Genomic DNA, 27,308 nt, shown 5'->3' with positions numbered 1-27,308 from the left:
CCTTATTCAAATCTCCTTTGAAATACAGGCCTCGGGGAAGCCCTGAGAATAGAGGTTCGTGGCATCAGGACCAGGCGTCACTGTATGTCACCTTGCAGGGCACAGTCCCCAGAGCGTGGGGATGTGTCGTTTGGGGTGGTCCAAATATTTGTGGGGGGGCAGTCTGGCCAGGAGGCTGAAGTTGGTTCCTTATTCGCACTTCCTTATTCAAATCTCCTTTGAAATACAGGCCTCGGGGAAGCCCTGCGAACAAGCTCGTGGCATCAGAACCGGTGTTTGGACCGGGCATCACTGTATGTCACCTTGCAGGGCACAGTCCCCAGAGCATGGAGATGTGTCATTTGGGGTGGTCCAAATATTTGTGGGGGGACAGTCTGGCCCCAGTGTCTGCTTGTGTGATTGTACTGGGGGCACCGCACTTTGGAGCAGCTGGCACCAGAGCCGTGCTTTGGACCAGCACACAGAATGTGTCCCCTTGAAGGGGAGGGTCCACTGAAGACGGGGGTGTATGAAGTGTGGGGGTCCAAACCTTCTTTTGAGTGCAGGGGGCACTTCCTTATTCAAATCTCCTTTGAAATACAGGCCTCGGGGAAGCCCTGCGAACAGAAGCTCGTGGCATCAGAACCGGTGTTTGGACCGGGCATCACTGTATGTCACCTTGCAGGACACCTTCTCCAGAGCGTGGGGATGTGTCATTTGGGGTGGTCCAAAGATTATTTTGGGGGGCAGCCTGGCCCCAGTGTCTGCTTGTGTGATTGTCCTATGGGCACTGCACTTTGGAGCAGCTGGCACCAGATGGGCATCACTGTATGTCACCTTGCAGGACACCTTCTCCAGAGCGTGGGGATGTGTCATTTGGGGTGGTCCAAAGATTATTTTGGGGGGCAGCCTGGCCCCAGTGTCTGCTTGTGTGATTGTCCTATGGGCACTGCACTTTGGAGCAGCTGGCACCAGAACCGTGCTTTGGACCTGGATACAGCATATGTCCCCTCGAAGGGAAGAGTCCTGTGAATGTGGGGGTATATATTATGTGGTGGTCCAGACCTTATTTTGGGGTTCGGAGCTTTCCAACTCTCTCCTTAGTGTTTCTGAATGACTACACGAATAAGTAACGAATAAGGAATGAATAAGGAAGTGCGAATAAGGAACCAACTTCAGCCTCCTCCGATCATTTAAGAAAAACTTGCTCAGAGCCAGAGAATGTCCTGAACTCAAGCCTCCCCTCCAAGTCCCTGCCCACTGGGTAGCAAGACCCAGGTAATAAAGCAAGTGCTGTGACCCTCTGCTGTCTCAAGGCTCACTTCAACAACAAAGCACATTCCGGCTCCTGTTCTGACTTCCAATCAAGTGCCGGGTGAGCTTCCAATCCAGAGCAGCAGCGAGTGCATGCAAACAGCATTCCTTCATTCCCTGGCCATCCCCCTTCCCGTAGGGCACGAATGACCTGGACATGGCACTGGTAGCATTACTGTTTTATTCCTCTCCCCACCCCGCCCGACACACACTTCCCCCAACTGGATCAGCGCCCTTTTCCAGCAAGTCCCTTCAATCGAAAGAGGCCGGGCTCTGATCATAACCACAGTTGGCAGATGCCCCTTTCATCTCTCACCAAGGAGATCAAACATGCCAATACGAATCAGCAAAGCTAACTGAGACAGAAAGGAGAGGAGGTTTTCCCATCATACGCCTCCTAGCGACTCCCCGCTTACTGCAGACGCAGGCAAGAGAAAGCTCATCTCTCCAAGGCACAGATAAAAACAGGACAGAGAAACCTCCTCTTTCCTCTCTCTGCACTTTGTTGTTCTGCTATTTTATTATTAATATAACTCCTAGAGAATAAACTGCAGTGCAGCTGAATCCATTCCATGAATCATTTTGAGACTGGTGCCCAACCTCCCCTCACTACCAGGCTTGTTGCAGTTTATTTATTTGTTACACTGGCTGCTGGAAACACCGTGAATGTTGACAGCCCCTCAGTGACTGTTGCAAATTCCACTTCGGTATCACCACCTCACTCCTCAACTGCTTCTTGACCAAGCTGCCTTATTAATTAATTAATAATTGCATTTTCTTAATTTATATCCCACCTTTCACCCCAATGGAGACCCAAAGGGGCAACAACCCTGCAAGGTGGGTTAGGCTAAGTGCATGTGATTAGCCCAGGGCCACCCAGCATAGAAGGAGTGGGGATTAGGGGTATGCAATTTTTTTAATTTCAGTATTTTTCAGTTTTTTAAAATTCGGTATTTTCAAAAAAAAACCTGGATTCAATATTGGTACAGTATTTGGATCTGGGGTGGGGTTTTTTTTTTAAATCCTGGCAGAAAGAGCCAGACCCAGCATCTGCATGCCTTGGGGAGATTGCTCCTCAAGGCACGCAGATGGCGGCTGGGATGGCTCCTCCTGCAGCGGGGTTTAAATTAGGCTACAGGAGGAGCCAGCTCCTGGATCTGCGTGGCATGGGGAGATTGCTCCCCAAGGCATGCAGATCCTGGCTGGGACAGCTTCTCTTGCAGCCCAGTTTAAACTCAGCCCCAAGCTGAGCCAGCAGGAACAGTCAGCCCCCCCCCCCCGGCACAGCCGATCCTGATCCTCAAGCCGTCTTCTGCAGTCCCTTTAAACTTTAAAGGGACTGCAGTAGAAGCCCAACAAACAGCTGAGAGGCAGGAGCAATCTGATAAGTATTTTTCAGGTATACTTTTGGTTCAGGTAGACCCAAATGTACACCCCTAGTGGGGATTCAAATGTGGGTTTCCCAGATCCTAGTCCAACACTTTAACCACTATACACCATGCTGGCTCTTCACTTTTGCACTCTCACATGAACCACAACTGGCATCCTGGGCAGCAACTTCTTTTACTTAGAGGAAGGATGGGGTGGAAGGAAATCAGCCCTCCCACTAATCTGCCATCAAGTCCTGTAGTCACAGCTGCCACTCCCTCCACGCGATCATCTTAACTACTGGTTGGCAACTGGGGGTGGGAGGGCTGCATACAGATCCTCAGCGGGCCAGATGTGGACCTTGAGAGCTGTCAGATCCTTGTTTACAAGCTAGCATAATATCAGCAGCGGCAGCTACTTTCCCCCCCTTGGGTTTATCATTTGACCTGCATGGATGTTTATGTTTTTAATGTGAAGCTCAAGAGCCAGGAAATGCAAGGGTTTTCTTTCTTTCTTCCTGATTGGCATCCTTCTCCCTATGCAGGCTTGTTTATATACAAGGCGCTGCTCTCTTCTAGAAGTTGCTCAGAGCCTAGCCTACGAGGCAGGAATTTAAGAAATAGTGCTAGTTTTTGTTTCTCTTCCCCCCCCCCCTCACTCTGGGAAGAATTCAGCTTATGGCTAGCAGCTCTCCTACTGTCCAGATCAGGAGAATTCTGCCTTGAACAAGGTGCCCTGCTCACAAGACGAAACTTTGGGACCAGAAGGTCTTTATTCCTGTTCTGAGATTTGCTTTATTTATTTATTTATTTTTTAAAGAGCTTCCTTTAGAGGCAACTAAGTACGGCTTTCTCTTGGGAGTGTATATTTCTGTCTATGCCTCACTAAAAAGAAGCATTCAGTATTGATTTCTGCCCACTTACAGTGCACATTCAGGGAGCTTACTGATGAAAACTGTGAAGGGTTGGAGAAAGCAGGGCTGGGAGGCCTTGACATTTGCCTAAGAACATTTACCTTAAAAATAAAAAAGGGGACTGGGTGAGAGAACATTAACACTCTTTTTACCCTTGAGGAAATTCACATTACAAAAGTCTTTTGTAAACTCCAGTAAGTTCTCACAAGCAGAATTTATTCCCTTCCTCCATCTGCCCTGCCCCATCCCACCTCTTGCTGCATCATCAGGATATCCAAGTGAGAGCAAAAGGGATTTTGTTTGTTCTGTCCGGTGGCTAGTACTTAAATTATGGGAAGGAAAATGGGTCAGGGTAGGGGATGACAGGGGAATGCTTTTCTGGTGAAAATAAAACAGAGGAAGCCTTTAGCAGCATTAAGGGGGCCCAGCCCACCTTCTCGCCTTTGAAATTCAGATTACTACCTGTGGTTATACTCTCATTTGTCATTTAAGAAAAACAATGGAATGAAATGCACACGGTGGGGGACATGAAAGTTTTCTCTGTTCCTGGAATCTGCAGCAGACAACTTTTGACTCCAAGCGATTTAAAAAAAGAAGGCACTGAAGATGAGGCTCTCCAAAAACTCCACTGTTTTTGAAGCCAAAGCACAGAAACTGTGTTCAGACATCAAGTTCAGCTATGAACAAATCCAGCTTGTTGCTGAGAGCCTCCCTTGTAGGGAGAATCCTGGTTGAGAACTTGTGACACAACACAAGTATGTACACTGACTGGACCCCTTAGTCCAGCTAGGGTTCCCGGATGCACTTGCAAAGATAATCAAAGATGTACCACTGTCCAAATGTTACATGATTCCCGAAGCAAATATCAGTATAATGCAGGTGTGCATATAACAATCATGTTTGCCATATAACGCATAGAAGTATCTTTTGCATCTGGAGGAACAAAGCAGATGAGACAGATAATTTGCCAGGAATTTCTTAGCAATCTCCCATTTGCAAAGTATAACACACACACCATTCTACCAGAAAACAGTTCTCCTGGCCACCCCAATTCTCTGTACGCACAATCTCCCCCCCCCCATAATTTCCTCATTGAAAGAGCTGCAAGGACCACCCCAGCTCAGCTGCCATTCCTGGCTGCCTCCACAAAGCCTTCCAAATTACAGTAGCGGGGAAGTGGCAGCCCAGAAAGAGTTGATTGCCTGTGGATGAGAAAGAGAACAGGCCAAAAGCCCAATGAAAAAGAAAGCCTGAAAAAGCTCTTTGTGCCTGGGAACAATAGGGAGAAAGAGGATGCTTGCAAGGGACAGCTTTGATACCTCATGAAAGAGAACTGGGGGGGGGGAGTGGGAAAGAGAGACTCTGTGCCTCACTGGCAAACATCATTATGGATTGCAGTCCATCTCTCTTGCTTCCGCAACATGACCTCATCCTCCAAGGATGTGACTCAACCCAGCCTTGAAAGAGCTGTATGACTTCTTGTCCTGATTGGCTACAGAGGTAGAAATGACCAAACCATCTTCACACCAGGCGATTCCTTCAGGACAATGTCTTTTGAGGAGGAGAAGAAATGCATGTGGTGAGGTGGGGAGAGAGAAGCTATCATTCTGACAGGCACATTTTTTGGCTTATGAGGTGACAGTGTTTGTTCAGAGTAGAAAGATTCTCCTTCATAGTGTACTTCAGTTATCTGATTTTTATCTAGCCTCCCAATGACCTTGGAGCAGCATCCTCAAAATAACTCTGAGGTAAAGCAGTCAGCTAACAAAAAGGAAAAAAGAAATCCCTCTAGGTATGAGCCTAACTCCAAGGCAAGACAAAAAAAAAAGGTACAAACATTAGCCTCTGAACATGTTCAGTCAAAGTGTAGGAAGAAAAGGAGGTTTTAAAAGCAACACAAAAATGGCAAGTTGATATTGCCATATTTTTCACAGGCATGTGTGTGTGTGTGTGTGCGCGCGCACACACACACTTATGTGCACTGAAATATACACAGCAACACAGAGCCCAGTCAGTGCTCGTGGTCTCACTCTTAGATGAATATGCCATTCTCGGTACTTGTTTTATTCCTGTACACATTGTACAGTACAAACTGAAGACGAACAGGTTACAAAAATTATAAATGAAACCGTTTGAGAATACTTCTAAGATCTGTTTATTCTTCTGCCGCTCTGTTTTTATCTAGGAATAATATTCTCTTCATGCTGCTGATGAGCTCTATTCAGGAAAGGGGGCAAAAAGATAAAAATAACACACTGAAGAGCTGGTGGATCAGCTATAGTTTGTGAAGAATGCACATAAAATCAATTTGTTTCTGAGCATATCCATTCCATCAAACTGCATGGAGATTAATTCATCAAGATTGTGTATATTGTGGAGAACACACAGATGGAAATAATACAAGTACGTTGATACTTTTTTCTTCCTCCATCACCATGCATCACAAATGAAACCACAGTACTGCTCACAATTTGGAGGAGGATTTGGGGGGGAGGGGTACAAAGTGCTAGAAATGGCTAGAATTAAGTGCTAGAAATGGCCTGAAAAGATCACATCACACCACGCTCAACTGCATTTATTCCTTTCAGCAGACCCCTTCAACAAGAAATAATGGTGCTATGTCTAATTCATATAGGATCTAGAATGGGGTCTCAAGAGATAACCAGGCGAATGTTTCACCTTTTTTCAAGGAGCAGATATATGTTCCAATACTGGAAAAGGGCACATTTTGTTTCAGTTCCTTCCCCAGTACTACAGAACAGAAAGGAAACAGATGCCACCTTATGTTTCACTGCACTCTTAATACAAATTTCACTGCATTCTGTGCCAGTATGTGCTGGTGTTCAACTAATTTTTTTATCCTAGTGTTCCTCCAAAAAGGCAATGAAAATGATTCTTCCCTCCTCCATTTTATCTTCACAATGACCCTGCTAAGTAGCTTAGGCTGAGAGAGGCTGAGGGCACAAGGTTACCCTAGGGTTGCCATTTCTCCGACGGGGGCCATTCCTAGTTTCGGGGGCTCCAATCCGCTGCCGCCCAGCCTGCCAGCAGGGGAGTCCCATCCCCAAAAGGCCCCGCCTTGCACCAACGTGTCTGCCACAATGACGTCACCTGGAGGTGATGTCATGGCGCACGGCATATTGTGTGGGGGACACTCTGGTGTTTGAGAAAAAACTCTATGGTTACCATAGATTTTTTCCTCAAATGCTAGAGCATTCCCCGCAATGTGCCTTGTGTGATGATATCACTTCTGGGTGATGTCATCGTGGCATGCGTGCACAGTGAGGGACCACCACCCCCGCTCGCAAGCAGCCAGGTAAGACCTGGCAATCCTAGGTTACCCAGTAAGCTTTGCAGCCAAGTAGGGATCAGAACCTGGGTCTCCCCAGCTCTAGTCTAACCCCTAAACCATACTGTCTTCTGGTTTCAACTGAGGGGAGGGAATCACGAGTCTCCTTAGCATGAAGCAAGGTAGGCTGGGATGTAAACAGGAGGCTACAGCAGACACTAATGGTTCCAGGCCTCGGCATGTGGAAATATCATTGCTGCACAACAAGGTCCAGGGGCCAAGGCTGGAGTCTCTATATGTTCAAGGTATCCAGAAAAAAATTAATCTTGCTGCTCAAGATTATTTCGTGCCAAATATGACAGTGTTCACCAAATGCCGGCCCAGAAAATGACCCAGACATATCCTTTGGCTCAGAAAGGGATTGCTGAAATGTACAGATAAGGGGGTAAGAGGGAAGAGAAGAACTAAATGGGGGGGAGAACTAAATGGGGGGAAAACATTGACAGGTTCACAAAAGGGTCTTCTATCTTCCAAGTGGCTTGGTAAAACAGTAGGAGAGTAAAACACATGCATGGACAAACTGCATTTTTTTCTTTCCAGGTTAAAATTAGATTTCAGATGCATCCAACTGGACTGACTCAAAAAAAAAAAGACTGACAGAAGGAAAACACAATGGCATTTGTGGGAAACTGGGAGAAATCAGGAAAAGACAACAATGTGGGAAGCACTTACAGAAGTATAGAAAACAACACAGGACAGAACTGGAACACATTCAAGGAGGAAGCAGAAAATAAAAGGGTAGCAGAATTAGAAAGAGAAGTGGAGAAGCCTAGAGGTATTGCACGCCTTCCTTCCAGCCCATAAACGTTTCTATTTAAGCATCTAAAGCAGCAGCTTTAAGCAGAGCAAAAGAAAAACCCACGAGCACGAAGCCCTTCAATCGCACATCTGAATGATTCATTCTAAGGAACAGAACAGAGCGAAGGAGATCGTGCAATTTTGCTTCTACTGACTGATGACGATCATGGCTCTCCAACCAGTAAAAAGTAAACGGCATTCATAAGGAGCTGTGATTTGGATCAGGGCTGCGAGCGAAGGGCTCCTTGTGTGGCTGTTAAAAGTTTTTTTTAAAAAGGACAATACCTTTTAGAAGCCCCCGCCCCCAAATGCTAACAGCAATGACAGAAGCCCAGATTCTACTAACGAAACTGAGCAGAGGTCGAAGAGTTAAATCTCCTCATCTCTTCCTGAACTGGACCTGATCCAAACTGCAGCAGCACCCACAATTACTTCTAAAAACCAATGGAGAGCAGCAATCTCAGTCACGTCTGTTTCGACCCTAAATTAGGAGCCTTGCAGAGATTCTGTGAGCTGCTTTTAGCTGCCACCATGCTAGTAAGCTAAGTGGCATCTACTGTTCAGATATCTTTTCATTTAAGACCTCAAACACTTGATGCATTATTTAAATTGTTTGGGGAATTTCTCTGGGTTTGCCAGCTGTCCCAGATTTCCCAAAGTAAATCATTTACTTCACCGCCCTTGATAGAGACATCTGGAGCCCTGCAAGTACAGAATTCAAAGGGGAGCTTCCGGTGGGTGGATTGGCGATGGTGGTTGCTCTCCTCGACGCTCAAGGAGACAACTAGCACACCATCGGCTTGGAGAGGTGCCACCTCAAGTGGCACCCCCACAGAGCCCTTGTGATGGGTTCCAGGTATAAGCCAATTCAACCGGGATAAGCGCAGGAGATCGAGCGGAATAGCGAATGAACAGAGCGGGGTCAAGGCATGACCAACAATGAACGTGAGTTTGAAATAAACTGACTATTTTTCTAAAACAAAGTCCCCCCCCCTGTGGAAAAAGCAGACTGTGAGGAGGGATGCCTCCTAAGCACTTGGACAGTTTAACACAGCGAAGGGGGGAAGAGGGGAAAAAACCCAGCGATTTATTTTGAGAGACTTACTTGAGCACCGACAGTGAAACAACGAGTCTTTCGAGCCCTGGGAAAGTGGATTTAAACTGTAAACAAAGTGAGAACATGGTGGCTTCTCGAGAGAAGTTGAAACCGAAAGGCAGTCAGAGTCCAAGACTGGAAGAGGGAGCAGACGTCATGAAGATGTTAGCAGATATGCTGAAGCCAGTTTTGGAGCAACTCGGTGGTATTAACCAGCAACTGGCCACGCTAAACCAAAACTTCGCTCTGCAGCAGCACCAGCTGGCAGAGACAGAGAAGAAAGTGGAGCATACAACTGAGAAAATCACAGAGATGGACACCGCAAACAAGAAGATGAAGAAAAGAGTGACAGATCTGGAATCAAAACAAAAACTGCAGGAAAACTGTTTGCTACAACTGCAAATGGAGAAAGCTATAATGACTCTCAGATTTCAGGGAGTGCCTGAAGATGAAAAAGAAGATTTGAAGAAGACCCTGGGTGAGACTATTGCTCCAGTAACAGGTTTACCAGCAGATGAAATAGTCAAAGATATGGAGGCTGCCTATCGGTCAATTACATTAAAAAAAATATAGCCTGCCTGGGGAGATTGTGGTCAGATTTGCAAGAAGACAGACCAGAGATGCTATATTAAAGGCAACTTCGGCAAATCCACTGAAATTTGGGAATATAATTGTTATGACTTTAAAAGATATCCCATTTGAAATTCATCAAAAGAGGAAGAGCTACAAGGACCTAATCTCATTTCTTCAAACAAACGGAATTCAGTATCGGTGGGCGATCCCCGAAGGTGTCATCTTTAAAATCAACGATAAAAGAGAGAAGATTGACTCCACTTTTAAAGCGAAGGAATTCCTGAGACGGCAGCTGGGGTCAGGTGAAGAACATAAAGACGAAGAAACAAAATCAAGTGACTCAGCCACCTCTGGAACGGATGAGGACTCTGTGGGTGAAGCGGGAGCGGGAGCAAGTAAAACTGTGTATGATTCTAGAGAGAGAAAACCGAAGTAGGGCAGAAGGACTCTGGAAATGGCCCTTTGAAGTAAAGAAGATGCTCAGGAAGTGTTCTCAAAATAACTAACTCACTAACATTGTTGTTGTTGTTGTTCAGTCGCACAGTCGAGTCCGACTCTTCGCGACCCCATGGACCAGCTCCCGCCAGGCCCTCCTATCTTCCGCCGTCCACGGAAGTTGGCTCAATTTCATGTTCGTTGCATCGATGACACTGTCTAACCATCTCATCCTTTGCCGTCCCCGTCTTCTTTGACCTTCAATCTTTCCCAGCATCAGGGTCTTCTCCAGTGAGTGCTCCCTTCTCATTTGGTGGCCAAAGTATTTGAGCTTCAGTTTCATTATCTGGCCTTCCAGGGAACAGTCAGGGTTGATTTCTTTGAGGATTGACTGATTTGTTCTTCTTGCAGTCCAAGGGACTCTCAAGAGTCTTCTCCAGCACCATAGTTCAAAAGAATCTATTCTTCGGCGCTCGGCCTTCCTTATAGTCCAGCTCTCGCAGCCATACATGACTACTGGGAATACCATTGCTTTGACCATGCGGACTTTTGTTGGCAGGGTGATGTCTCTACTTTTTATCATGCTGTTTAGGTTCGCCATCGCTTTCCTCCCAAGGAGCAGGCGTCTTTTAATTTCATGGCTGCAGTCACAGTCTGCGGTGATCTGGGATCCCAGGAACGTGAAGTCTGTCACTACTTCCACGACTTCCCCTTCTATTTGCCAAGGAGTGATGGGGCCGGATGCCATGATCTTAGTTTTTTTGATGTTGAGCTTCAAGCCCACTTTTGCGCTCTCCTCTTTTACTCTGAGCAAGAGGCTCTTTAGATCCTTTTCACTTTCAGCCATTAGAGTGGTATCATCTGCATATCTGAGGTTGTTGATCTTTTCCCCAGCAATCTTAATTCCCGCTTGTGATTCATCCAGGCCAGCATTTCGCATGATGTACTCTGCATATATATTAAATAAGCAAGGTGACAGTATACATCCTTGTCGTACTCCTTTTCCTATGCTGAACCAATCAGTTGTTCCGTATCCGGTTCTAACTGTCGCTTCTTGGCCCTTATACAGGTTTCTCAAGAGACATGTGAGGTGGTCTGGTACTCCCATCTCTTTAAGGACCTGCCATAGTTTGTTGTGATCCACACAGTCAAAGGCTTTAGCATAGTCAATGAAGCAGAAGTAGATATTTTTCTGGTACTCTCTTGCTTTCTCCATAATCCAGCGAATGTTGGCAATATGATCTCTCGTTCCTCTACCTCTTCGAAACCCAGCTTGTACTTCTGGTAGTTCTCTATCCACGTACTGTTGAAGCCTAGCTTGTAGGATCTTGAGCATGACCTTGCTAGCGTGTGATATGAGTGCAATTGTGCGATAGTTTGAACATTCCTTGGCGTTGCCCTTCTTTGGGATTGGAATGTATACTGATCTTTTCCAATCCTGTGGCCACTGTTGCGTTTTCCAAATTTGCTGGCAAATGGAGTGCAGCACTTTAACAGCATCATCTTCTAAGACTTTGAATAGCTCAGCTGGAATACCATCACCTCCACTAGCTTTGTTGTTAGCAATGCTTTCTAAGGCCCATTTAACTTCACATTCCAGGATGTCTGGCTCAAGGTCAGTGATTATACCGTCGTGTTTGTCAAGGACATTGAGGTCTTTCTTGTATAGTTCTTCTGTGTATTCTTGCCATCTTTTCCTAATCTCTTCTGCTTCTGTTAGGTCCCTACCGTTTTTGTCCTTTATCATGGCCAGCTTTGCATGGAACGCTCCCTTGATTTCTCCAATTTTCTTGAAGAGATCTCTAGTCCTTCCCATTCTATTGTTTTCTTCTATTACTTTGCACTGTTCATTCAGGAAGGCCTCCTTATCTCTCCTTGCTGTTCTCTGGAAATCTGCGTTCAGTTGGGTAAATCTTTCCTTTTCGCCTTTGCCTTTCGCTTTCCTTCTTTCCTCTGCTATTTGTAAAGCCTCATCAGAAAGCCATTTTGCTTTCTTGCATTTCTTTTTCTTTGGTATGGTGGTGATTGCTGCCTCCTGTACGATGTCACGAACCTCTGTCCATAGTTCTTCAGGCACTCTATCTATCAAATCCAGACCCTTGAATCTATTCTTCACCTCTACTGTATATTCATCAGGGATGTGATCTAGGTCAAACCTGAATGGCCTCATGGTTTTCCCGATTTTCTTCAGTTTAAGTCTGAATTTTGCAATGAGTAGCTCATGATCTGAACCACAGTCAGCTCCAGGTCTTGTTTTTACTGACTGGATAGAGCTTCTCCATCTTTGACTGCAAATTATATAGTCAATCTGATTTCGGTGTTGCCCATCTGGTGATGTCCATGTGTAGAGTCGCCTCTTAGGTTGTTGGAAAAGGGTGTTCGCTATGACCAGTGTGTTCTCTTGACAAAACTCTGTTAACCTTTGCCCTGCTTCATTTTGCTTTCCAAGGCCAAACTTGTCTGTTATTCCAGTTACCTTTTGACTTCCTACTTTAGCATTCCAGTCCCCTATGATGATGAGGACATCATTTTTTGGTGTTAGTTCTATGAGGTGTTGTAGGTCTTCATAGAACCGGTCTACTTCAGCCTCTTCTGCATCAGTGGTTGGGGCATAGACTTGGATTACTGTGATGTTGAATGGTTTGCCTTGGAATCGGACAGAAATCATTCTGTCATTTTTGAGATTGTATCCCAGTACTGCCTTTTGCACTCTCTTGTTGACTATAAAGGCCACACCATTTTTTCTACGAGATTCCTGGCCACAGTAGTAGATATAATGGTCTTCTGAGTTAAATTCGCCCATTCCTGTCCACTTTAGTTCACTGATTCCTAGGATATCGATGTTCAGTCTTGCCATCTCATTTTTGACCACGTCAGGCTTACCTTGATTCATAGATCTTACATTCCAGGTTCCTATGTAGTATTGTTCTTTGCAGCATTGGACTTTCCTTTCACCATCAGACACATCCACAACTGAGGGTCCTTTCGGCTTTGGCCCAGCCGCTTCACTCTTTCTGGGGTTACTTGTACTTGCCCTCTGCTCTTCCTCAGTAGCATATTGGACACCTTCCGACCTGAGGGGCTCATCTTCCGGCGTCATATCTTTTAGCCTTTTGATACTGTCCATGGGGTTTTCTTGGCAAAGATACTGGAGTGGGTTGCCATTACCTTCTCCAGGGGATCACACTTGGTCTGAGTTCTCTGCTGTGGCCTGTCCGTCTTGGGTGGCCCTTCACGGCATAGCCCACAGCTTCATTGAACCGCGCAAGCCCCCTCGCCACGACAAGGCAGTGATCCATGAGGGGGCGCTAACATTGAAGGAGTAGTAAAAAAGAACTTACAAGTATATTGTTATACTAACACGTTTATTACTTACATAGAGTTTAACACGGATATGATCTTCTACTCTTGGGTTTTTAGTTAGTGTGGGTATCTTTTCTTTATCCCTAGTTGTAGTCCCTCCCTTTATTTTCTGTTGTAGTTATGTAATAATAAAATTACCCTTTTGGGGTTTTTAAAAAAAAGAATTCAAAGGGAACCCACTGATCAGCCAGGCTAATAGCAACCAGTCCTTTTGGCAAGGGTGCCACAAGTGCAACCCGGAAGAGTGAATGCCACAGCAGTGCATGCTCAAGCATATCTTTAGCCTCCCACCCTTCTCCTGAGGTGGCTGGAGAGGGAGACGGGAGTAACTCTAGGCCTCACCAGGCCCACTAGCCTCCTTACCCCTGCCCAGACATGCCATCTACTCCTGCTACCTGGGTCACTGGTGGCAAGGGTTGCCATCTCCCCGATAGGGTTGGGGGGTTCCCCACTTTTGGGGGGGGGGTCCAATTCACCACCAGCCAGCTGGCCAGCAGGGGGAGCCCTGCCCCCAAAGAGCCCTGTCACACGAGATGTGTTCAGTGCCCAGAGGTGATGTCATTGCATGGGGGACGCTCTAGCATTTGGCTAAAAACTCCATGGTGACCATAGAATATTTGGCCGAATGCTAGTGCGTTCCCTGCATAATGTGCTTGGTGTGCTGAGGTCACTTCCGGGTGACGCCATTGGGGGAGGAGTGTGCTTCAAGCACATGCCAGAAGATCAAGGAACCCAGACTGGAGCCCCCTGTTGGCAGCCTGGCAACCCTAATGGTGGCATCCATACTATAGGTGGACTACTCATGATCTAGTCTATTCCTCCTTCACATTCCTCATGGGTATTATGTACTTAATCATTCCAAGATCTCTGCTCTAATCTATTGTAGAAAGCTCCCAAGAAATGAGACCACAAGCTTCCTGTACTATTACTGAACTGCTCTGAAGTATTGGTGGGAAAACAAATTCAAGTGCTTCTTGTCTTGGCAGAGCTCCTTATTTAGGGTCGAAATTAGTTCCTAATTTAGGGTCGAAACAGATGTGCCTAAGACTGCTGCTCTCCATTGGTTTTTAGAAGTAATTGTGGGTGCTGCTGCAGTTTGAATCAGGTCCAGTTCAGGCAGAGGTGACCATTTTCCAACTGGCTATATGCACACTCTGGTAAGTCACTGAATGCAGAATGCACGTAACTGCTGGGTCTCCCCACCACACATACTCCTCAAAATGGACTTTTGCAAATTAGTTGCCGACCAAGAGTCCTTTCCTGCCTGCCTTCTCTCCAGCAGCTGAAGCCGTGGAGCTTCTAGCCAGAGGCTCTCAACATCTCCCACTTCGCTGAGGCTTGCAGCTCTCTTCTAAGATAAGTGAAAATATTCTCAAAATAATGAACAAAAAATAAGGAAACAGCTGTTTTCCATGGGAATGAATCCTGAAGGAATGCAACAGCAACAGTGTTGGTGTGTGTGGTGTTTTGCAGGGTTTAACAGTGGCGCATGGCATAACGAAGAAAAACACTGTTCCTTGGGGCCAGGCACTGTTCTCAGTGACAGCTGGTTGAACAGCTAGCAGTAGCTGGGAACAACTGTTGAAACTGAGAGGAAAGAAATGCGAACTAGACAGACAGAAACCGAGGACCATAAAATGCAGGTTCTGTAGATCACCAACAGTACCATTACCGGGGCTTTTTTCCCCGGGGAATGCACCAGAGCGGCATTCCGGAACCTCTTTGACAAAATTCTTTTAAAAATGTTTAAAAGTTCATGAGTTTTCAGTATACAGATCGAAAACTTCATTTCCCTCTTCAGAGTTCTGGCATCTCTTTAAAAAGAAACAGAAAAAAAGCTCTGACACTACTATACATATATACCACTAAAACATTTAAGCTAATAAAGAGTCTCTCATTATAATAATGCAAGAGCCCTGTAAGCTTTGCCCATTTTCCTGCAACAGTCAAGAGATGTCATTCAGCAAACCTTTCAAGCTGTGTTGCATGAATACCACTGAATCTAAACAAAGGTACATGGAAATTGCCCTGACCTAGATAGCCCTGGCTAGCCCAGTCTTGTCAGATCTTGGAAGCTAAGCAGGGTTGACCCTGGTCAGTACTTGGATGGGAGACCACCCAAGGAACACCAGTGTTGTGACACAGAGGCACACAAAGGCGAAACACCTCTGAACACCTCTTTACTTGAACACCTTCTAGGTTGCCATAAGTCAGCTGTGACTTGACAGCAAAAAAAAAGAAGAGTGGAAATTGGCTCTTACATTACATGTGAGTGCCGCAAGCACTTTTGTACAGGTTGCTTTTTGATTAAAATCCCTTAGCTGCCATCTTACATGTAGGATTTTCAATTTCTCAAGCTACAGATATGTTTAAAAATATGAAAGCTTAAAAAGCCAAAATTCAGAAAGTATTCACCTTAAAAAATTCCCAATAAAACAAAACTTTACAAAATTCATTTCACTTCATAGTTATCAGCATAAGCTTAACCTGTTAACAATTCCACTGCACACACACTATAACACACCCTAGTGAAAAAGGGACATACAGGCCTGGGTAGCAGCTTAATAACTTCCTGAAGCTCCTCTCCATACCAAACAAAACAAGCATGTTTACATGGTTCTTTCCAGGTCATCATCTGGGCTAAGTTTATTCTGAAATTCTTCAGTCCCACCATACATGATCAGGATTCAATAACAGCTATGAAAGTCATCACCCTATGAATCTTTTGGCTTTGCAAAAAACTAAGTCCACTTCTAGCTCTCAAAAGCGGCTTGAAAGTGTTGTTCAAGGATATAGATTTTGGAGCACTTTTTCTTGTAATTTGGGTGGGTTATGTATTGTTATGTATTGAAATACTAACATAAATCGGCCCATTGAACTCCCATGTAAAGCTTCGAGCCAGACGAAGGCTCCATCAGTGGTGACTTGCTATTAGTCGCTCTGCAACAGCGACCAATCAGAGAAGGACTAATTCCCCGAGCGGGAAGAACTTTCATTGGTCCTTATCCGCACAACCTCATTGGTTGTTATTTGTAAATAGGCGTGGCTATGTTAGCCCGGGAATGTTTAAAAAGGAGCCTAGCTCCCAATGTTGTTCGTTCTGGTTATTAACTGCGTTGAAGTGCTTGTTCGTTCCTTTATTAAAGCTGAAACACTTGCTGAAATCACTCTCCGAGTCTTTGTTAGCACGATCTAACACATATCTACGATGATAAGGCCTTCAAAATGTTCACTACTTTACCTCAAACATCCAGATGCTGAATGGCCTCTGCCATGAGTCCTTTTTCCCCAAATGGAGGTACGTGTTGAATAGGATGAGATAGATATAACGTTCCAAGTACTGCAGGCTCTTCAGCTGCAATGCCTGCATTTCCTTTTCTTCCTTGGCAGTTTTGCCCTGTAACAAAACAGACAGTTGCTTGAGTCCTGACATCACATAGCAGAATTTCCCCACCATTCAAGCTGACACACTTGTCTTTGATCAAATGCAACACCTCAGGGCCTTTTTCTGAGGTTACCATCATGATGCTGAAACTGCTAAGGGGCAGCTCCTTCTTGAAATGTGGAGGCAAACATTAGAAGGCACGGATCCTGTGGGAAGAACCCACACGGCAACCTCAGTTTCCAGGAAGAGCAAAGCTCGTGTGGGAAGAAGCCACAATATGGCTGCAGTGACATACACTAAATAATCCACTTTCAATTCACTTTCAGTGTACTTTCCTACTGGATTTTATTGTATGAACTGGCAAAATCCAGTTGGAAAGTAGATTGAAAATGGATTATTTAGTGTGTGTGACCGCAGCCTATGAGTCCCTTTTCTGTAAAACTTGGGGTTTCTAACATTACCTTAATGATGTGGGAAGTCGTTCCTGTTACACAAACCTAATATCAGAAGAAGCCCTCAACAGTTTGTGGACTTGGGTGCTAATATTCCTTATACAGTTTTTCACTGATGGCGTCAGTGCTAGAGCCGGAAGCCTTAAGTTACACATTTTTTAGAAGAAAGGAACAGGAAGAAAGACAGCAAGGGAGAGCTGAACATGTGAAGTTACAGGACTTATCCTGGAAACCTGACCTTTTGGACCGATCCCTAGGGGAAAGTAATCTCCAGATGGGAGTGACATAGAAAGTGGGAGTGGGTAAAGCCAAGCTCCCACCACAATATCTCCTGCCTCTCCTCTCAAGAAACCCCCTGAGGAGAAAAAGCTTATCTATGATAGTTGGGCCTCAAGCCTGCAGCCAGCCGCCTACTTAGGGTTGCCAGGTGGGACCTGGCCGAGAGCTCCCGGGTCCTTCCTGGGATCTTCTGCCGCATGTGCAAAGCGTGTGGGGTGTGATGATGTCACCCGGAAGTGATGTCATCACACCACCGATGTTGGGTTGTGACGCTCTAGATTTTGAGCTACACTCTTGTGTTTTATTGCCTTCAAAACCACAAAGTTTGCCCCAAAACTGGAGTGTCACTCCCTGATATCAGTGATGCAATAATGTCACTTCCAGGTGACATCATCCTGTCGGGGACATCGCCCGGGGACATCCCTGCTGAGGGAATGGGGCTTCCTCCACTGGCCAGCTGGCCGGCAGTGGATCAAAGTTCTGAAAAGTGGGTGGGACCCCTGCTGGGACCTGGAGATTGGGAACCCAAATGCCTAACCTTCTAGGCCAGCTTAACAGGAGGGAACGGAACAGTTATTTCTTGGTCCCACTAAGTAGTAAGGGCAATGAATTGCCCTGTAATGAAGTGAAGGCTCCTGTTCAGAGAAGTACCCAAGTGAAAGAAAGAAGCCAGTGCTTCAGTACAGGCCAAGCTGACTGAACAAGGCAACAATGTTAAGCGTATTTCTACAATAGCTGTTGCTGTTTAAGCATGGCATCTTAGACTAAACAGGTAACTCCCTATATTTTACTGTACACCATCAATTAATGTCACCCTGAGCATTCAATTCAATTATGTCCTTGTCGCAACACAGGGTTTTTTTCGTTTGCTTTCGTAAAAAAAAATAATCTAGCCCATGAAATACTAAATCGAATGCTGTGCGCTGAAGTATTCAATGTTTGTCCAACTGATCCGTCTAGAATCTTAGATACGAAGAAAGACACCGGGGGGGGGGATGGGTTCAATGCCCCCAAGAGCAGGATTGGGTGGGGGGGAATCAGCCTGCTGCAAGAGGAATGGGCTGTGACACCCTCCATGGGCAGAAGTTCTTGAGCACACCATAACGTGGCTTTAGATCAACCACAGAACAATTCATTGGAGCTGCTCCCTCTGGACTCTGCCATCCCAAAATAACTTTTATTGTAAATTATGAGGGCTGGTTGTGAAATGTACTTATTTTCAGCCTTAGTTCATTTACACCAAATAAAATTTCCAAGGGTTGCTTCATATGTTAGAGTCCCTATATGGAAGGGGCTTACGGGTGCTCCATGGGGTGGTGGTCTGTGTACAACCTTGATAGCCCTAATGCATGCGTTGCCCTGACCACATGGTGCACATATCTGGTGGACAGTGATAGGAAGAGACTCTCTGCAATTAGGCTAGTATGGGAAGACGCTTATATGCATGGCAGCATCCACATGGAGGTTTGCATCATATAAAACAACCCTTGGAACCCAGGCGTTTTTACCCATGCAGAATATGTTTGATCTGCTTTCAATGCACTTTTCAACTGGGTTTTACTGTATGAAACAGCACTGAAAGTGGATTGAAAGTGCATTATTCAGCATATGTGAAAACACCAAAATTGAGAATGAAGTCCTTCTTGTGCTGGGTATCCAACCTCACTGTGAAGGTGTCTAAAACAAGGGCATATTTTGAACTTGGCAATCCAAGCTCTCATTAAACAGTGGCTTATGCTAAAATCTTTCCACTTTTAAACACAAAACCTCTCTCAAATAGAAAAAACAACAGTATTGTCTACTTTCACATACATATGTGAAAATTATATATATACAACATGGCTAGGAATAAGCATGCTAAGAGATTTCAAGCTATAAATGGCACCATTCTTTCATATAATGTTCTTGTTCCTGACAGGCTCACACTCAAGAACTTGCCCCCTCCCAACTCCTGCCCCTACCCTGACCTTGGCCAAGTCATGACCGTACTCAGCCGTCACTGAGGCAGATATTTGAGGTGTGTTTGGTTTTTTCTTCATAGTTTCCAGCTGAGCGCAGACGCTACCCATTTTTCAGACTAAGCTGTTATTTAAGTAACCACTTTGCTATAAGTAGAAATGAGCAATTAGAGCTTTATAGAATAGAAACACCATCCAAAACTGGGGGGGAAGAACAAAGATAGAATTAGAAGCTTGAGAAAATAGTGTAGTTAGTCAGCTAACATAAAAAGTTAGCTCAAATCTGCTACTCCTGTCTTAAAAAAAAAAAAAGACTGACACAACCAGGGGTCTTTTCATAGAAAAAGAGCTGCAGGAGCTCATTAGCATAACTCATTAGCATAACTCATTAGCATATGCCACACCCCCTGACATCATTGGAAGTGTGTCAGAAGGCAACATCCACCACTCACGCTCCACCCCAAAAATCTCCAGGTATTTCCCAACTCAGAGCTGGTGAGCCCCGTGGTCTCTCTCCGTGGTCTCTCATTCCAGTTCCAGAACACTCCTGCTACACCCTGGGGCTGTCATTCCACTCTTGGACCTGTCATTCCAGTTCCAGAACACTCCTGCTCCACCCTGGAGCTGTCATTCCACTCTGTGGCCTGTCATCCCAGTCCCAGAACACTCCTGCTTCACCTTGGGGCTGTCATTCCACTCCTTGGTCTCTCATTCCAGTCCCTAAACACTCCTGCTACACCCTGGGGCTGTCATTCCACTTCGTGGGCTCTCATTCCATTCCCAGAGTAGTGTATTTGGGCCCAGAGACCCTAATGGAAAATCCATTCCGCATTTTTATTGCAACTCTACTTGTACTGTAATGTATTTCAATGGAGCCAATGCCAGTCAATTGGCATTCCTGGCTCCCATTATTTCCAATGGGCCTTCAAGTGTTTCCCATTGCTTCCAATGGGCAATCTGTTAGAAATGGAAAAGGGGATCCATATTGCTCTGCCCCTTCCAAGAACAAACTTATTCCCTCTTCAAGGGTTTTCAGAAAGCTACATACTCTTTTCCAATCTCACTTCAGCGCTAGTTCCTGTCCTCAAACTCACAGAAAGACCCAAAGACTCTTGTTTTTGGTAGAATGACACCCCTCCCCTCCTCCACCTGGCTGTTGTGCATCCTACATGAAGCAGGCAGATGCAAGCCAATGCCAGTGGTCTGCATCCACCAACTCACACAGCAGAACCAGAAAAAAGTAAATAGATGGGGAAGGAAGGAAGCTAGCTTTCTGGCACCAAATTAGTTTTTAAAAGACCTCAAAATTACACTCAAAAGAAACTCAAGGGGTGTTTCTCTCCCCTGGACTCACCACCAACCAGGCAGGCAGGCAGAAGCCTCCATGTGGAAGCCAGCTCCTTCCCCCCTCAATCCCCCAACTCAAAAAAACTTAAAATGAAATCAAGGGGCTTTTTTCCTGCACGGGGACTCACAGGCAACCAGCCAAGCCAGTTCAAGGCTCCTTCCCCCTCACCAAAGCAAAAAAAATTCAAAACGGACTCACTCAAGGGCATGCAAGCTCCTCCCCCCCCACCACCAAAGAAAACAAATTCAAAACGGACTCACTCAAGGGCTTTTTTTCTGCAACCAGCCAAGCCAGTTCAAGGCTCCATGTGGGTATGCTGACGGAGTACTTTAAAGTACAAAAGGGGATGAGGCAAGGTTGTCCTCTGTCCCCGTTGCTATTTATATGGATGCTAGAAGTACTGCTGAAACAAATTAGGGAAGACAGAGAAATCAAAGGTTTAAACAACAAAGGCTTTCCTTATAAATATAGAGCTTTTGCAGATGATGTAATGTTTATGCCCATCGCTAATGGAGAAAATAAAAGAGTTTGGAGATTTAGCAGGTTTTTATGTAAATAAGAATAAATCCAAGGTGATGTGTAAAAATATGACCGGAGAGAAACAAGAGGAACTACAGAGGCTGACACAATGTGAAGTTGTGAAAAGGACTAAATATTTAGGTATTGACTTAACAATGAAGAACATAGACCTTTATAAAAACAATTATGACAAACCAAGGCCCAAGATACAGCAGGACATTAAAAAATGGAATGCATTGAATTTGTCACTGTTGGGGAGAATTTCAGTGGTAAAAATGAATATTTTACCACGGTTGACGTTTTTATTCCAGACAATCCCAATAGTGAAGGATGTGAAGGTATTTAATTTTTGGCAAAGAAAAATTTCAAAGTTTGAATGGGCCAGGAAGAAACCATGGATTAAAATGAAGATCCTATGTGATGCAAAAGAAAGAGGCGGATTTCAGTTACCAAACTTGAGGCTGTACCATGATGTGGTCTGCCTAACCTGGTTGCAACAATGGATTATGTTGGACAATAAGAAGCTGTTGGCGTTAGAAGGACATGATTGTAAATTTGGTTGGCATGCCTATTTAGGGTATGAAAAAACGAAAATGGATGGTTTTTTTAAACACCACTATATTAGAAGAACTCTATTTGATACATGGACTAAGTATAGAAGGTTCTTCTCGGATGAGAGACCACTTTGGATTGTACCGGCGGAGGTTATAAAACCTTTTTCGACACATAAAGGAGAAGATTGGGTACAATATAGAGACATGTTGAAACCAGTGGGAAAAAACATTTGAAATGAAAATGGAAGGAAATTTGGCTTTTAAGTATGGTTGGCTACAATATAGACAGATTAATGACTTATTTAGAAAAGACAAAAAAGCTTTTGGATTCAGGGAAAAATATAATGATATTGAAAAAGTATGGTTTGAGGGGGCTAAAAACTTATTTCTAAAATGTATAAGATATTATTAAAATGGTATACAGAAGATGAGACAGTTAAAGAGCAAATGATAAAATGGGCAGTTAACATGAATAAAGAAATATTGATGTCATCTTGGGAATATTTGTGGAAGAATGCAATGAAAATATCAACGTGTAATAATTTAAAAGAAAATTGTTATAAGATGATGTATAGATGGTATATGACGCCAAAAAGATTGCAAATATGAATAGTAATATGTCAAACAAATGTTGGAAATGTAAAAATGCAGAGGGCTGGTTTTATCATATGTGGTGGACATGTGAAAAAGCAAAAGTATTTTGGACTGTAATACAAGCTGAAATGGAAAAAATTGTGAAATGTAAATTTAAGAAAGAACCAGAAATATTACTTTTGGGACTTAAAATGGAAGAAGTCAATATGGCAAAAAGGACATTGATGTGGTATATGATCACAACTGCCAGAATGACATATGCCCAATGTTGGAAGCAAGACAAGGTCCCTGAAATTGGGGAATGGATAAAAAAATTACTTTTTATGGTTGAAATGGACAAAATGACAAGGAAACTTAATAACGTGGAAGCAAAAGAATTTTTTGTAGATTGGAAAGACTTTAAAGAATACCTAGAAAAATACTGGGATGTAAAAGACAATTTGCTTTGCTTTGATAACTACTGAAAACTAAAAGATAGTAGAAAATAGATAAATGTATATGAACAACAGTTGAAAGATACGTTACCTATAGATGTATTATGAAAAAGAGAGGTATGAAGTGAATATAAGAACTGAGCTGGAGGTTGGAGCACTGTGGGAAGCCGAAAAGGGGGGGAGAGAGGAGGAAGGGATGTATAAGGATCTCAGATTTGATATATGTTTAACTTTTTAATATATCCTAATAAATTGTTTTTTTTAAAAAGGCTCCATGTGGGCATGCCAGCTCCCCACCACCACCAAAACAAAAAAATTCAAAACGGACTCACTCAAGGGCTTTTTTTCTGCAGGGGGACTCACAGGCAACCAGCCAAGCCAGTTCAAGGCTCCATGTGGGCATGCCAGCTCCTCCCCCCCCAACCGAAACAAAAAAATTCAAAACGGACTCACTCAAGGGCTTTTTTTCTGCAAGGGGACTCACAGGCAACCAGCCAAGCCAGTTCAAGGCTCCAGTTCAAGAACTTTGGGACGGGGTGGCCAGACCTCCTGGGGCGCCGCGGATCTCCGTGGTCCTGGGAAGCGCAGTTAGGGGTGGATGGGCTTCCCTGGGCGCCGCAGATCTCCGCGCTTTGGGAAGCCCCGTCCCCTGGTCTTTTCACTCACGGAGCGGCGCTCCAACCCCTGGACACAACCACTTTTAACTTTAAAAGAAGAAGAAGAAGAAGGATTTGGATTTATACCCCGCCCTTCACTACCCAAAGGAGTCTCAGAGCGGCTTACAAACTCCTTTCCCTTCCCCTCCCCACAACAGACACCCTCTCTGTGAGGTAGGTGGGGCTGAGAGAATTCTGACAGAGACTGCTCTTTTTCAAGGACAGCTGTGCCAGAGCTTGTGACTGACCCAAGGTCACATCAGCAGGTGCAAGTGGAGGAGTGGGGAATCAAACCCGGTTCTCCCATCTTAGAGTCCGCGCACTTAACCACTACACCAAACTGGCTGGTAACTTCTCTGATATGAGGGGACATGTGGTGAGGAAATGTAAAGGGAAAGTAGAAAGGGTCAAAACTATTGAGGAACCTTGGAAACTATTTAAAACTACAATCCTAGAAGCTCAAAAATATATATATTCCGTAGGTTATGAAAGGCACAAACAGGTATAGGAAAAAGCCTGCATGGTTAACAAACAAAGTAATGGAAGCTGTAAAAGGTGTGGCTCTGAGAGTGTTGACAATTATTGGATACAACCAAGATGGCGACCGGGTGTGTAGCTTGGGTGCTGAGCTCCCCCGTGATATTTTAACATCAACAAACTCAACTAATTCAACGGCTTTTGCCTAGTCCATCAGTTTAGCAGGCTAGTGCAAGTGTTGGCAAGTGTATCGGAACCGGCATATCGCACTCGGCGGCAGTGGTATTTAATGATACCGATAATTGAGAACTGGAAGACGTTAACGAGCAGGAGAGGCCCACGATAGCCTACAACAGCCGCGGAGCCGCGGAGCTGGGTGATTGGTGCGGCGGAGCCCTGTTGCTGAATCCGGCGTGGTGAGAGCATGACCGGGGGGGCATTGAAGGTGGAGCTCCGAGAGCACCGGCTTTCATCGAGTGTTACAACGAAGGGGACCGCGGGGCAGCGTGGGGTACCCGACCAGTATCCGGGCCCACCAAGGTCCTTGGGGATGCGTGGAGCCGTCAACTGCGTGAGGGCCGCGGCGCAAGGACTAGTGCGACTGCCGTGGAGGCCTACCGGGGAGCGGTGAGGGGCGGCTCGACCATAATCGGTGGTGAGGGAGCCGACAGGGATGACGCACCTACACCTGGCGGTGAGAGAGCTGGGAGGGAGCCCCTACCTTACCTGAAGTTACTGGCGGCCGAGCTGAGATCGCTGGGACCGCCGAGTGAGAGACTGCTGAGATTGTGTTCCGGTGCCACTGGAATTCGATCGGGGCCCCACAAGACTGGATGGGGTGCGTGGAGTGGGGCCTGCCATTGGACTGGAGCAGGCTGCCCTGAAGCTGTTACAAGTGGCCCCGGCACTCGGCCGGCCTCTTGGGAGGCGAGGGGGGAGGAACTAGAATTACAGCTACTGGAACCCCCCAGTGGCCAATGTGTAGAACTACAAGCATTGGACCATCTAGTGACTGGGGAACAGAATATCTTTAATGCTGATCCATCCTAATATTTGCACTGATCCTTCCTAATATTTGCACTGTGAATTCGATCACTGCTGCTGAACTTGTATGTTAGTGGGGCTGCTAGTGTAGTGTGAGTGGGTGTTATGTACTGTTGTGTGAGTGCGGGGTGAGTGGTGGTAGAGTTGGGGCGGGAGTGTAGTGGTTTTAGTGGGTGGACTAATTTAATGCCTCTATTATAATTACTGACTGTTTCTCTTGCACTAATAGCATTGTGATTGTGAATTTACCTAGCAGAATGAGCGTAGCAGCTAATTGCTGTAGCTGGATTGGTTGAATGGTTATTGGTGGTTGGCGGCCTGAGGTATAGCGGAGGCCCCAGCTAACTAATGTACGGGCAACAAATTCCAGTGCTCTTGGGGAGAGGGAAGTATGGCGGTGGGCAATGTTCCCACTAAGCTTTGGAGTCTTGTGAGCAAAAATTCTGCTTTGTGAGCTACCAGCATTAAAGTTGTGAGCAAGCGATTTGGCTGCTGCATAAATCAGTTTGCTTTGGAAACATCCTTCCTGAGCTAAGACCAAAATCTGAGCCGGAGGCTAAAAAAATGTGAGCTAGCTCACACTAACTCAGCTTACAGGGAACATTGGCGGTGGGTCCTGGCAACGAGTGGATAGAAGGGACGCGGAGAAACAGAGAAGCTCGACGCCCTTCCAGCCTACGACCCATCCCAAGGGTGGCTGGCAGTGGGGCCAGGATTGAGAACCTCTCTCCGTCATTGGTGTTGTGCAATGTCAGGTCTATTAACAATAAAGTCGAGGTCCTCTGGGACTTTGTACAGGAACAACAGGCTGACCTGGCTTGCATGACCGAGATGTGGGTGTGGGAGGGCGAGACAGTAGCTCTCCCCCAGCTTGCCCCCCCGGGATTCTCGGTCCTTCATCAATCACGGACAAAGGGGCAGGGGGAGGCGTGGCCCTATTCATTCGGGAGGCTTACTCCTTCAGGGCGCTCCCGCAGGTAGAGATCACAGGCATTGAATGTTTCGGTGTGATGCTGGAGGCTGTGGAGAGTTTGGCTATTTGGCTGATGTACCGACCACCTAACGCACCGGCCAATAGTCTGTCATCCCTGCTGGAGGCCGTATCAGGCTGGGCGCTGGAGCACCCTAGGCTAATTGTCTTGGGTGACTTCAACGTCCATGCTGAGGACACGACCTCCAGCTGGGCTATGGATCTAGTGTCGTCCATGACGGCACTGGAACTCTCCCAGTTTGTCTCGGCTCCCACGCATCGGGCCGGTCACATGCTTGATTTGATCTTTGCGGCAGGGGTTACCGTGGACCGTATTTCTGCTTCGGCAGTTCCATGGTCGGACCACCATGCCCTGAGGGCCTGTTTGGATGTCCCGCGCCAACCCTGTTTAGGTGGTGAGCTGATTTGGGCTTGACTGCGAAGCCAAATGGATCCTATGGATTTCTGGATGGCTCTGTGGGATCCAAGCCCCCCTGGTGGTTCGTTGGATGAGCTGGTGGAGGACTGGAATGGTCGACTCTCCTCAGTCATCGACGAGATCGCTCCCCAGTGCCCTCTCCGCACTCGTGATAAGCGAGCGCCCTGGTATACCCAGGAGCTGTGGCGGCTGAAGTGAGAGCTGAGACGGCTAGAGAGACGGTGGCATTGGGCTCACGACGAAGTGTCAAGAACATCCTATAGGACGTTTATGAAATCCTATGAGATGGCAGTTAAGGTTGCAAAGAAAGAGTTCTATGCGACCTCAATTGCGTCTGCTAGCTCACGTCCGGCCCAATTATTTAGAGTAATTCGGTCTTTGACAGCTCTGCCCCAGGGCAGGCACAACGCTAGGGAATTGGATTTAGGCTGCGAGGCATTTGCGAGCTATTTTGCAGATAAAGTCTTGGCCCTCCGCCGCAACCTCCCCGCTACAATTGAAACAGGGAACTCAAGGCCCCTTGCACGCCTTTGGTACAGGGTTTAGTGAGTTTTGACCCACTCAGTCTGGAGGAAGCTGACAGGCTGCTCGTATCTGTGCGCCCAACCACATACGATCTGGATCCATGCCCCTCCTGGCTTATTAAAGCGGGCCATGAGAGGTTTTGGGGTGCTCTGCAGGAGATTGTCAACAAGTCCCTCATTGAGGGACAGTTCCCCAGAGTACTTAAAGAAGCAATGGTCCGCGCTCTCTTGAAAAAGCCATCTCTGGATCCGGCCGAATTTGCCAACTATTGGCCAGTTTCCAATTTGCCTTATTTGGGCAAACTGATTGAGAGGGCGGTAGCGACACAGTTACAGGACTACATGGATGAGGCTTTTGCCCTGGCCACGGGACGGAGACGGTGCTGGTCGCCTTGACGGACGACCTCCGTAGGCATCTGGATCGAGGTGGTGTGGCAGCACTGGTGTTGTTGGACCTATCGGCTGCGTTCGATATGGTCGACCACCA

General features: G+C 45.9%; 1 protein-coding gene across 1 annotated transcript in view; it reads right to left on the bottom strand.

The window, feature by feature from the left end:
• PALD1 (phosphatase domain containing, paladin 1) overlaps positions 1-27,308 on the bottom strand; it is a 184,313-nt gene that overhangs the window by 8,870 nt on the left and 148,135 nt on the right. Inside the window, exon 19 of the mRNA XM_015423243.1 lies at positions 16,430-16,585. Within this exon, the coding sequence (XP_015278729.1) occupies positions 16,430-16,585 (156 nt within the window). The remainder of the gene's footprint in view (positions 1-16,429; positions 16,586-27,308) is intronic.

The sequence above is a fragment of the Gekko japonicus genome, unplaced genomic scaffold (assembly GCF_001447785.1).
Source record: "Gekko japonicus isolate JY-2015 unplaced genomic scaffold, Gekko_japonicus_V1.1 scaffold901, whole genome shotgun sequence".
Taxonomy (NCBI): Eukaryota; Metazoa; Chordata; class Lepidosauria; order Squamata; family Gekkonidae; genus Gekko; species Gekko japonicus.
The sequence above is the reverse complement of the archived record's forward strand: the minus strand, read 5'-3'. Positions and strand labels throughout refer to the sequence as shown.